Source organism: Balaenoptera borealis (assembly GCF_965194805.1).
Source record: "Balaenoptera borealis genome assembly, chromosome: 8".
NCBI classification, from domain to species: domain Eukaryota; kingdom Metazoa; phylum Chordata; class Mammalia; order Artiodactyla; family Balaenopteridae; genus Balaenoptera; species Balaenoptera borealis.
This window is the reverse complement of record NC_138865.1, coordinates 19547481-19560591: the sequence shown is the minus strand read 5'-3', so window position 1 is coordinate 19560591 and position 13111 is coordinate 19547481. Positions and strand designations below refer to the sequence as shown.

At 52.3% G+C, this 13111-nt stretch overlaps 1 protein-coding gene across 1 annotated transcript; it reads right to left on the bottom strand.

The window, feature by feature from the left end:
- Positions 1-476: 476 nt before the first annotated feature.
- GADD45G (growth arrest and DNA damage inducible gamma) lies at positions 477-2053 on the bottom strand. Its single transcript, XM_082402312.1, has 4 exons — positions 1879-2053; positions 1516-1617; positions 1174-1387; positions 477-1087 (listed from the first exon to the last, which is right to left on the bottom strand). Exons 1-4 carry the CDS (start codon positions 1929-1931, stop codon positions 977-979), a joined length of 480 nt encoding a protein of 159 aa, XP_082258438.1. The 5' UTR covers positions 1932-2053; the 3' UTR covers positions 477-976.
- Positions 2054-13111: the final 11058 nt, after the last annotated feature.

The following is a 13111-nucleotide window of genomic DNA, read 5'->3' as shown; positions in this document are numbered from 1 at the left end:
AAGAGGAAAAGGTTCCTGAGAGCAGTCTGCCACCAGCCTCAGGGACCACAAAGGGCAGCGCCTGCAGAAGGCAAAGCTTATTGTGCGGGAAGGCGCTGCCTGCATCCTGCAAGCTGTTCCGATAAGCAGCTGTTGGAGAGGAGGGGGCAGAGGAGAGAGAGGGGCAGGGGAGGAAAAGGCCTCTGTTATCAGGTTGGATGGCCAGCTGCTGCACTGATGTCTTATCCCAAGTATGCTCCTGTCTTGCGAGTTTAAAAATTTTCCTAAAGGGAGAGAAATAGGAGCAGGGCTCAAGTTCTGCCCTAACACCCAGCTGGCGTCCCCTCCCCCACTTCCAGCACCCCAGGAGCCTGTAATTCAGCTCCAACAGGAAGATGGAACAAGTGCCATCGAGTTCCGTGAATTTCAGAAGTCAACAGCCCTGCAAACCACCTCCCCGCAGACAAAGATCCCCTGCCTTCAATAAAGAGAATAAGTTTGTTTCAGTAAGTTTATTGCAAAACTCAAAGCTGCAGCAGCATAATCCTTTAGAAAATGAAGCATCACCCTTGTCCGTTTTGAAACAGCAGTGCATACTGCTAAATCCGTCAGAGCTCCTGTAACTGTTGTACAAGTCCAGGCCGCCTGGCCTTGCCTTTCTCCTCCTTTCTGCCGGGAGTACAGGCTGCTGAGTCACTCCTGCCCGGCCAGTGCGTCCTTCTCGGCCGCGCGGCCAAGGTCCCGCCTCCGGCCTTCCTGGGCGAGCAGCCGCTCCCCACACTTGTAGAGTCCTGGGCTGGGGCCAGCCTGCCCCTGCCGCCGCCGGGTCCCTCCTCGGGAGGGAGCCGCACCTCCTCGCCGCTCTCCACGCGCCCCCGCCTGCCAGTCTCCACGCCGCACTCCGGCGCCCTCGGAGGGCGCATCCACAGAGCCAGCCCCGCGCTAGGCGCCCCGGGGCGTCACCACGTCGATCAGACCAAGGATCCCCGCGGGGCTGTCACTCGGGGAGGGTGATATTGGGCACCCAGTCGTTGACGCTGCGACTCTCCTCGCAGAACAGGCTGAGTTTCTCCAAGGCGGGGTCCTTCCATGCGTCCTCGTTGGGGTTCTGCGGGGAGAGCGCAGAGGTCAGCCTGGCTGGCCACTGGCCGATGACGGGGGCGGGGACGACATCGGGACGGAGGCGACACTCACCGAAATGAGGATGCAGTGCAGGTCCCCCGGCGCACCCGCCTCGTCGCCGGTACCGACGATCGCCGCCAGCCTCTGCACGTCGCCCACGCGCACGATGTCTATGTCGTTCTCACAGCAGAACGCCTGTATCAAAGTGAAGTGGATCTGCAGAGCGATGTCGCCCTCGTCCTCCTCGTCGGCGGCCAGCACGCAGAAGGTCACGTTGTCGGGGTCCCTGCGCGGGCGAGGAGGAGGTGGTGAGGTCGGGTCGGGGAGCCCGGGGTGTCCCCCGCCGCCATCTCCCCGGTCTCCCTGCCGCTCCTCCCGCCCCGGTCGCCTTGCCCTGGCCGCGTCTATACTCACACGTTCAGAACTTTGGCGGACTCGTAGACGCCGGCGGTGAGGCAACCCTGGCGTTGCGCAGACAGCAGCAGCTCGTGCAGCGCTTTCCCGGCGCCCTGCATCCTGCGGATGAGCCAGCGCCGTGAGCGGGGACTAGCAGGAGGGTGCGCCGGGATCCTCAGGCCCGGGGACGCACCCCCAGCGCCCCAGTCCGGCGCGCCAGTTCAGTGCCGTATCCCCGGCCCAGCCGGCACACTCGCGCCCGGCTCCCACCCAGCGGGTTCCCACCCCAGCGGGCCCGAAGACTGACGCCCAACCAGCCGCGGCCAGGGCAGGATAAGGATCCCCGAGCCCAAAGACGTCCGACGCTCGGCGCCGAGCTACCTGGCCGTGCTTTCGGGAACCGTGTCCTGGCCGCGAACTTCTTCCAGAGTCATGTTGCGATTGGCGAGCAGCAAATTATCCACAGGAGGAGAGGGCGGAGCGGACGCGAGCGAAGACAAGAAGTTCTACTGCCCAAACCGGCGCGCCTACCACCAGCTAGTTAGACTCGGCGCCGCCGCGCGCCCTTATATAGGCTGGGCCCTTGGCACGGCCAGCTGGCGCGAGCCTGCGCGCCCATTGGCCCGCGCCCGCTTTCTGATGCAAATGAGGCGGCGGCCGGAGGCTCGTGCCAGAAGGCCACGTGGGGAGGGGTGCGGGGGATGACAATGCCTCAAATCTGCCGCTTTTGTCGGGGTGTTACCAGGCAGACTGGAGCCTGCAGATTTCATCTCGCCTTTTTGTTTTTCTTAAGTCCTTAAAAGGAAAAAGTTTTAAAAAAAGAAAAGAAAAAAAAAACCTTGCTGACTAATAATAGTACGCTGCAATTTGTGAAACGCACCTTTGGGGAATCTAATGAATTTTTTTTTTTTTTGCATTTATTTTTGTTGCTACCTTTCTATTTTTTCTTTACTTTAAATTTGGAGTTTATGAGACCACTGCTTTTAAACCGGAACTTAAAGTAAAAACACGCAGCGCTGGCTTTAAGCTTGCAAAAGGCCCGAGTGCAGCCCCCACCAGCTGACACTAGGGCCCAGAGCGCGAGGTTCTCCTAGCACAAACAAGGCCCCTACCCGGGCGCGCTGGAAGGTCCTAGCCAACCTCCCCGCCCGCTGCAGAGCGCTGCGGGGCGCCCGGGCGCGCGAGCAGATTGCGGCCGGCGCACGCGGCTCGTTTGCATTTCTATGGAGGGTGCATAATAGCGGAGATCTGGCGTGTGGCGGTTTGTAGGAGGGACAATCGAGGCTTTCTCTTCATAGCGACACTCTCCACCTGCCGCTGGGTGGGGTAGGGGGGGCCCGCCGCGCGTGGAGGTCGCCAGGCTGCTCGGCGCGTGGGGGTCGCGGCCGCGTGCCGCTCCTGTGCCCCTCGATGCGCGCCCCCTACACGGGCCCTGCTGAACGTTTGCATGTAATTCCGACCACTCAGTCCTAGCACAAGTGCGGAAAAGCCGTGGGAGTTGGAAGGAACACCTGGCTGCTGCACCGTCTTCACAGCCGGGTGCGCTCCGCCCGGACCTCTAGGCTCCAGGCCCCAAGAGCTTGGGGAACGCGGCTCGGAATCCCTTTCCCGGGGCGCCATCTACAGGCCGGCCGGAAAGACCCTGACCATCTGCCTCCTCCACACTTTCATTGACCTCTAGGGACTTGGCCTCCGGCCCTCTGGTCAGGAACGGCCCTGGTAGGGTCGGCTGAGCCCGGTCCAAGCTGCACATTAATGAAGGCAGAGTAAGGACTGCAAAACCCACTCAGGGAGGAGGTGGGGACGAAAGGAGACTCCAACCCAGTACTGACGGAGGAAGAGCCCATAATTCTTAGTCTATTTCGAAATGTTTTATTGACTTAAATATGCATATATTAAAAGCTTGTATTCCAGTAATAGAAGAATAAAACTAAACGAGAGCTTGAGAGCGTTTAATAGACATTGCTTGGCTGTGACCATTAAGGACCTATAAGCCTGCACCTTCAGACGGTTCACTCACTGAGCTTATCACTTTTGGTGTCTGCATCTCTCTGCGCTACATTGAAACGCGCGGTGGGGTGCATTCCATTGCACCTCCCCCCTTTTCTAGGTGAGGCCTTTGAGACTGGACAGGACAGTTGGCGGGCGGAGCGGGTTGATTCGCTGGGAGCCCAGACTGCAAGACAGAGGAAATAACAGGTAAGGAAAACAGCCGAGTGCTCTGGCATCTTGCGCCCCCCGGTGGCCAGCTGTCAGAGGACAGCCGCAAAAGCAGGCCCCTTCCTAGATGCCAAGAATTGGGTGTTTGCTCACCTAACATCCCTGAAATCCGAGGTGTCCTTTTTTTGGAGGGGGGGGTGAATATAGCTGATTTACAATGTTGTGTTACTTTCTGCTGTACAGCACAGTGAATCAGTTATACATATACATACATCCACTCTTTTTTAGACTCTTCCCGTAGAGGTCATTACAGAGTATTGAGTTCCCTGTGCTATATATACAGTAGGTCCTTATTAGTTATCTATTTTATAAATATAAAATAGTGGGTATATGTCAATCCCAATCTCCAGTTTATCCGTCCCCCCCTTTCCCCTGGTAACCATAAGATTGTTTTCTAATCACAGGAGCCAGGCAGCATCATGTGGCATTTATTTGCTACCGTTTCCTTTCTTTCTTTGTTGGTGGTATATAAAATAACGGTGTGCCTTGATTGGATAAAATGTATTTATTTTTAAATGGTTGAGACTTAGGTATTGCTCTTTTTAAAGTGTTAAACATTTCTTAGAACGTGTTACTTCCAGGTCCGTGGGAAATGTTGCAAAAATGAGACTTATCTGACATCTTAGTGCTTACCCTCCCCCCTCCCCATTTAAACACTAGAAATCTCCCCACACACCAGCCTCAGCCCCTTCTCCCAGAGGAAGGCCACTGAGGAGGGGGGACAGGAGACAGCATTTCCAGTTGGCACTGAGCCAGCCTGGAGGAAGAGGGCTGATTGACAACCCCCTGAGGCTATTCAATTTCACTCACATTTTTAAGGTATTCAGTTTCAGGAAAACTGCCTTTCTGACATAGGATATGGCTTCACATGGGTTTATCAGGTCAGTCTGAATGGCCCGAAAGCCCCCATCTCAATTAGGAAGGAAACATTTTGTCTGGAGGCTAAGTTGGTCCTCCACCAGACCCCCACCCCACCCCACTCCTGTAGTTTAGACAAGTACAGAGGCTGCTGGGTCTGGGACAGCCCATATCCAGTTTGCTGGTCAGACTATAGGAGAGGGGTGGGCAAAGCTGGCACCCCAGTCCAGGTACCTTCAGACGCCCTCCTGGCTGACCCTGAGATAGAAGACAATTGATGATAGCAAATGCCCACATGTCCCCCTCTGTTGCCACCATGCCCCCAAAGTGCATTCAACGCATGTGTCAGCCTGCTGCAGGCCCCAGTCCTAGGAGCCTGTGATATCACCGAAGCACCCCTAAACCTTCCCCTGAACCTTAATCATGAAGGTGATGGTGACTTAATTAACAGGACATCCTCAGAGATGCTCTGTTTTAAAAGCCCTTTGGAAATGTTTAGATTTAGCTGTTTTTATGAACACATCTCAGTCACTCTCATGGCCTGACTAAAATGTTGGTGGAGATCACCGTTCATTTGGGTATGGAAAGTAGTGGGCTTTAAGTAAGCAGTAAACTTATGAGACAGTCCCTCTTGCAATTTCTGAAATTATTTGCTTTTGGAACATGCACAAGCTCTGTCATTAAACTGCATGTTCGTCCCCCTTATGAGGACCGGCCCCACAGAGGCTGCAGGGCACAGACGGGTTGCTCAGAGCTCCGTGCTGCCTGCAGGTAAGGTTCCTTTAGCCTATAGGATGTCTGAGGAAAAGTCCAAGTCATTGCCACCTTTCAAAAACCAGCAACTGTCACGTAAAATCTGGATGTCCAGCTTCTCTTGGAAAAGATGAAGATTTGGCCACCGTGTGCCTACAGCCACAGCCCCCCCACCACCACCCCGGTAACCACAAGGTGGAGGGGGGCACTGGGACCCCCGAGACTGAGCACTGCTGTTCAGTTCAGCAGAGGCCCCCCCCATGCCCCTGCAAAGACACCCAGATGTTTTGTTCATGTATGCTACCTGCTTGTCCCCTTTGCATTTGCAATCTCTGAGAAGAAACTGAAGTTTGAACAGCAAAATATAGGGGCCAGGCTCTTAAAAGATGAGCTCAACTGGAGTGTGCACTGTTTGTGTCCCAGATTGTGCAGGACGTGTCTCCGATGTTGGCCAAGGGCCGTTGGAGCGATCTGCGTTGGCCCCTTTCCAAGTGGTCCAGACCTTGCTCTCACTCCCCCGACACCCACCCCATCCAACCCCTTCTCTAGGCCTTCTTGAGTTTTAAGAAGAGTGTTAGGTTTCTTTCCTAAAAACTCATGGATGGTGGGGTGAACAATAACTCAGTGACAATACTACGTTAAGTCGGTGAAGAAACCAAATCTTGGTGCAAGACACAAACCTATTACTTAAAACCAGCAGCGTCATGGCAAATGCATCCCAACATCTAACGGGAAAGGTACGGTGCTGTCACCCTTGCGCCCACCCACTGCCACGCCCCGGTAGCGGTACAGCCCACCCCCCACCCCAGGTGAAATTTGAGAGCTGTAGATGTGGAGGCTTCAGATGACAGCTGGGACAGCAAGCAGGAAATGGAAAAAGGGAAATCCCCACATAGCACATGTGACATGTGTGGTCAGTCCCCGTGTGGAGAGGGCTTTCTGGAAGGAGCAGTTATTCTTGGGTGAGCAATTGCATAGCGTGCGCGAGAGTCACATTAGCTCAGTGAAATCTCTGAAATAACTGGGGGGGGGGGGATCATTCATGCATTTGGTACTTTGTCTATCATGAGTAGGAAATGATCTGTGATACGTGTCACAGCCATAGTCAGTGACACTAGCTGAGAACCCTGACAAGCCACATCTGTGCTGTCCTTCCAGGATTAGCCATGTGCCCAAGTCTTCTGAACCTCAGTTTCGCTCCCTATGAAATGAAGATCTGCCCTTTGCCCTTCGTGAACCTCAAAGGGCGTTTCTAAAGGTCACAACTGGTCGCCATTTGGCTCACATTTGGGTTTTGTTTGGTGGGCAGTGTTCTAAAACGACTCACAAATTCAGGTCTGACTTGTTTGTTTGTGTAGGTGGGAGGGGATGACATGCACTTTCCATATCACTCTAGACATCCCCCAAATATCACATTAGGCCTGATGACACATTGAGTCCCTGCCTGGCTCCGGTAGGCATTTGAGTTTGGGGTAAACTTTCACCGATATACAGCTAGCTGGAATGCTGTGGTCACCTTTCTGAAAACATTAACACGTAGCATATTATAGATGACTAGAGCCACCGAACTTCCTAACTGAAAGCCCTCCTTTATGTTCTGAAAGACAGCTTAAAGTGCCTACATACCCAGAAAGGGCAGTAAGATGTTGGAGGCTGCAGTTAGCAGAACAGAGCTCGAAGCCAGTTTTTGCTGCTTACTTTACTTTACTTTGACCTTAAGCAAAAAGTTAGTGAATGGTTTAAAGTGTTCCTGCTTGTCAACTCATTACATCTACTTTTCTTAAGTTCTCCTAAAGAACTGCATTCAAAAGTGTGTATTAGGGACTTCCCTGGTGGTTCAGTGGTAAAGAATCCGCCTTCCGATGCACGGGACGCGGGTTGGATCCCTGGTCAGAGAACTAAGATCCCACATGCCAAGGGGCAACTAGCCCCTTGTGCCACAACTACTGAGCTTGCACGCCTGAACTAGAGAGCCCACGGGTGGCAAACTACAGAGCCCACACGCTCTGGAGCCCACGCGCCTCAACCAGAGAAGAGAAAACCCGCACGCCACAACTAGAGAGAAACCCAAGTGCCACAACGAAGAGCCCGTGTGCCACAATGGAAAGATCCCACATGCCTCAGTGAAGATCCCGTGTGCCTGCAACTAAGACCCGATGCAACCAAAATAGATAAATAAATAAGTAAATAAATAAATAATTTTTTTAGAAAGTGTTTATTACAAGGAAATGTTTATTGCAGTATTTCTTTTAATGGTGCAACTCAGGAGCCACAATAGAGGCTGAGTGTTAATTCACGGTGTAGGCGTAGAGGAAACATTACAAGACCATACATAAATGTTTTGAAGAGTATTTCATGGCATGATAAAGCCTCAGATGGAACTGGGAAAAGCAAGATTCAGATTTGTGTGCTTCTGATTGTGCAAAAACATTTAGTGCACGTGACTATCGTTGTACAAAGAAATCAAAATAGAAATGGTGGTTATATCTCAAAGTAGTGATATTATAGATGATTTTTTTTTTCTTCATGATGCTTTTCTGCAATTAGACATTCTGCAGTTCAGTTTTATATAATACAAATTCAAACTCCTCATGGATAATAACCTCATCAACCCGACTCCTGCTTCGGGCATCATTCCGAACGATTTTTGACCATATGGTAACAGATCAAGAAGCCAGCCGTCTGCGGGGCTGTGCTTCTAGGGAGGGAGAGGCAGGAGCAAGACCTTTGACTCCTGAGCTACTTATCTTGCCATTTGACGCAGGTCTGTTCCCAGCTGAGTGAAAATGGTGATATTGCACTCAGAGGTTAACTCTGGAATGACTGGGATGGAGTTTCAGGCCACACACCGGAGGCACGCAGGAGGGCCCAGCAGGCAAATAGCTGGGCAGGTGCCTTTCTGCGGACAGGCTGTTCACCAAGGTGTGCATCTTAGCAAGTAGCAATGGATAAAGTTCTTTCACTCCTTCTTTGGCAAAAAAGTCTACTTTCCAGAAAGGAATTACAGCAATAAATTAGGAAAATTATTTCCATTGTTCACATAATATATCAGGAATTCCAGAAGTTCAAAATATTTAAGTATCCTCAACCTATTTTGGACTCTGTAGGTACAGTTCGATTATTCAGTGTTGAATGTCATTTATTTGAAAAGAGTGGGGCAACTCTTGAGTGTATTCTTAGTAGTACTATTGATATTAAGGTTTTATTTACCTAACTTTTATAGGACTTGCTATGTGGCAGGCACTATTCCAAGCACTTTGAAAACATCATTTAAAACTCACTGTGACCCTCTTAGGGAGGTACTTTTGTCACCATTGTCGGATGAAGAAGGCAGTGAGGTTAAGCCAGGAAGTGACAAAGATGGGCTACGACCCCAGAGGGGCTGGCTATGGAGCTCCTGCCCTTCACCAAGAGGGGTGAGACAAAATTCTCTGTAAAACCTTTTCTAGAGCCTTTGGGGAAAACCATTTGGTCCACGAAGGGTAAGGATATCATCTAATGAAAAGAAGATTTCAAGAAAATTTTTGGCTCGCCTTAGGCGCCCCTGTCTGACGGTGCCTGTGGTGGATTTCATGATTGCAGGGTGCCATCTTGTGGTCAAGGAGAATATAGCTGGATGCCCTGAAAGTAGCCTCTTTACACCTTGATCTAAAGCCTTTGTGTTTCTAGGGAGCCTGCAGACTCTGGTCACACACTTCTGTTAATTTGCAGAAGCAGCGGCCCCATCAATGTGCAGCCTCTGAGAAGTCAGGCAGGTCTAGAGGATGCTCCTGTAGGCTTTGCTACCAGTAGAGATGCAGGGGGGGAACACACAGAGACACACCAGCAAAGGGGAAATCAGAGCCAACCACTGGGAACATTGTGTCAGCTGTAATACTCCTGCCCACCTTACAGATGGTAAAACTGAGTTTCAGGGAGACTAATGGCATGCCCAAGATCAGACAGCTAGTCACAGAGCTGGGATTCTGACTGCCCGCTGCCAGACCTCATGCAAACCTCCTGTTTATGCCACTGCACTGTGGGTAGAACCTGGGATCACCGCTAGACAGCTACTCTGAGACACAGCCCATATAGCACTTAGCCATGCAGGGGGGGAAGCCCAGTGGCTCATATACCTGTTTTCCATTCAAATTAAAAATGCTCTGAATCTCCCCAGGTCCTTTGGTGTTCTGAACTCCCCTCATCAGCCACACGAAGTGATATATGTGGACTAATTTTTTTTCTTACCAACTCATAGGCAAATTTAAACTTGAAGGGACCTACAAGGTACCTTTCTCCAAAACAGTGCCAATTTGGAGCACGGACAGAACCCCACAAGACGTCCACCTCAGAAAAGGGTAGCTCCACGGACTGGTGCACTCCTGACTCATCCGCCTCCATCTGTGATCATACTTTTGGCAGTAATAGCAGTGCCAGCTCCTTCATCTCCAAAGGACTCAGCTCCAACCCAGACCTGCAGCATCAGCTTTCCCCAGGAGCTTGTCAGCAGTGCAGAACCTCAGGCTGTGCCCAGCCCTCCAAACTGGAGAATCCTCATCACCAGTAAGATCAGGGTGATGCCTGTGGCATGCAGGTGTGTGATGCGCTGCTGGAGACACTGGCCAAGGGTGATGGACGTGAACCAGGCCAAGAGACGGGGTGGGAGAGGGGACTTACCTGCCTTCCAGGTGGCAGGAACACCAGGAGGGCACTGCAAGGTGGACAGAGCAGCACAGGCTGAGGACAGGAAGGACCGCTAAAATCAAGGAGCCATTCTGGACTGTAATGGGTTTGGGATATTTGAGGTACCCAGCAGAGGCCACAGTGGAGCAGTGGTGGACGTGGGACATCTGAACTGGATGCACAACCTCGAGACTCATCAAGGCCATGGCCATTTGCCAAATGACCTCTGAATTGGAGAAAGGGGAAGGTGGCGAGTTGCTAGTCCCCCCTCCCAAGTCCACTCCCCCTTATTCCACGGAATAACGTTTCTCCTTTGCAGGGGGTCTCCCGGGTGGACGTTGCATTCCCGATCTCCCTTGGTCACCAGACCCTGCTCTGGCCAATGGAGTATGAACTTGCATGTCACTTGCTCAAACAGGAATTGCTTTCTATCAACGTCAGTTTTTTCCTCCCTGGGGCTGTGGTGCAAGAGGGGAGAGGGCAGCATTGGGACAGTCCTGGGTCCCCACCTGACCATGTAGACCCAGACTGTCATTGTGGAGAGAGACATAAGCTGTGTTCGGTCACTCTGTTTTGGAGATCTTTTTAAACTTTTTAAATTTTGACAAAACTTCAGACACAAGACAATTGCAAGCATAGCACAACAAAGCATTCCTGTGTATCCTTCACCCAGTTCCCCCATGTCACTATATTTGTTTCATCCTTTTCTCTCTTCCTCAAATATACATATTTTTCTGAACCACTTGAGGGTAAGCCTCGGGCACACTGCCTCTTCACCACTGTATATGTCAACATTTCCTACAAACAAGGATATTCTCCTAATTCCATAAACCATAGCAAAACAATCAAAATCAGAAAACTAACGTTGGTAGAGTTGAAGCTACCGTCTAGTATACAGACCACAGTGCAATTTTGTTGATTGTCCCAGTGATGTCCTTTACAGCAAAGGAAGCCCAGGATCACAGCACCGTCCCTTGTCATGTCTCTTCAGTCTCCTTTAATCCGAAATCGCTCCTTAGTCTGTTTCGTGACATGGATCTTATTTGACATCAAGGTCTTAAGAGTTCAGCCCCTGATGCTGCAGACTGTCCCGGGACTTGGGTTTGTCTGCTGTTCCCTCATGATTCGATTCAGGGGATGCAGGTGGCAATGTCTTGTCCTCCTCCGGACAGGTATCGTTACGTGCTTTCATCGGTCTGTTCTTATTCATGGTCCCATATTGGTGGTCGTTTGATCAAGGTGGAGTCTTCCATGTTTCTCCAACATAAAGTCACCATTTTACCCTTTGCAATTCATGAGTGCTCTGCAGGGAGATGTAGGGGGTCCTTCAGCAGTTTAGACAGCACAGTAACTAGTGCAAATGAGGAAGTTCTGCTGACTCAGCAGCAAATCCAGGCTCCTTGGCCTGAGGACAGTTGTTAGGAATCTTATACATTCACATCCCTCCCTTGGTATTTTGGATAGGCAGGAAATATTTCCTAGTTTCCCTGGACTCCCATTAAACTTTAATATTAATTTTTTAATAACCCAGAAGGGAGCCTGGGTGGTGTACTTCCATTTTGCCAGAGAAGTCCACAGCAGGACGGGCATAGTTTCTGGACAAGAGGACTGGGAGCCGCTCTATCCCTTAGGATGCTTTCACCCTCCACAACAGGTGATGCAACCCCGAGGGACTGAATGGGGCTGCCCCGCCCAGCTGCTCCCTTTGTCCTGAAACCCCGTAGGGACTGAGCCCTCTTTTCCAACAGTCCCACCTGGAGACTCAGCCCCAGTGGGAGGAACATTCATGCTGGCCCAGGAAGCGAGGACAAATGAGGAAGAGGCCGGCAATGCTATCGTATCAGGTGGCTAAAGCCCAAACGCTGGCGCGGGGCCCAGGCTTCAGCCCCCGCTCCTCCACCATCCCCTGCCCACTCAGCTCCAGCAGCCTCTGCTGTTCTCCAACTCTCAGCACAATTTCAGGTCACCTCTGCTCCTGCTGTCCCCACCTCTCCCCTCCCACACCTCTCAGTGAGGCCTGGCACAGGCCAAGTCAGGACACTCTGCCCCAGGGGGAGGGGGTTTCCTGGCCTCTCTCCTTCCCTGATGGTAACGCCTCCATCATGGCGATGATGTGCTTGGCCTTTGACCTTCACATGTCCCTGGATCACATCCCACACCTAGGCATCTCCTCCTGCAAAGCCATCCAGCCCAAGTCCTGTTTGGAAGGGAAAATCTAGTGTCTTGCTCACCCTCGGGCACCCACACACACATGCCTTCCAGGGCACAACGCCAGCCTGCGTGACCATGTGTGCCCAACATGACTCTGTGTGTGTGTGAGAGAGACAGAGACAGAGACAGAGACAGAGACAGCGAGACAGAGCTAATGCTCGCAACACAAAGCACATCAGCCCACCAGGAGGCCAGGCCACCTGCACTCAGTGCTCTGCCAGGCAGTCTGCAGGACACTGTTGGCTTCTGAAGTGCAGCCCCATTTGCGACCCCCAATAACCCAGAAACCCTGGGGTTCGGTGCAGAGAAGGCCCTGTCCAGCAGCCGGCCGAGAGCAAGCCTCTGAGAAAGTTCGGCTGTCCACCACATGGCCACTGCCCTCCCCAGCGCTCAGAAGCCAGTATGGTCCAGGGCACTGGTCAGTTCCGAGCCCGGAGGCCCTCCCTGTTTCCAGGGCGGGGGAGCATGGGCCCCTGAGTCCCACTGCTGACAGAGTTTCCACGGGCTGAACTCCGCAGGGTCAGAAAGCATTTCCTAAGGAAGATCCATGTGTCCCAGAACAATCCTCACTGATCTTCCCCAGAGGCCAGCTCTGCTTTAACCCAGAGGACAGGAGCAGGCAGGCAGTCCTGCCCACCTTGGCCATAATCATTAGTTGAGCACGTACTACGCTCAAGGCAGTGAGCTGGGGCTGGGGTTGGGCAGGACACGGGCTCTGACTGCAGGAAGTCCACGCCCAGCACCCCCAGCCCTGCTGATCATCACCACCTCCCTCTTCTTGCAACCCCCGACAGGAGCTCCCCAAAGCCAAGGAGGCAGGCATGGAAGGGGGTGAGGAAGAGGCTGGAAGAGGCACAGGTGTCAGGTGAGGGACAGGCCACACTGCTCCCGCAAACACAAACTCACAAAG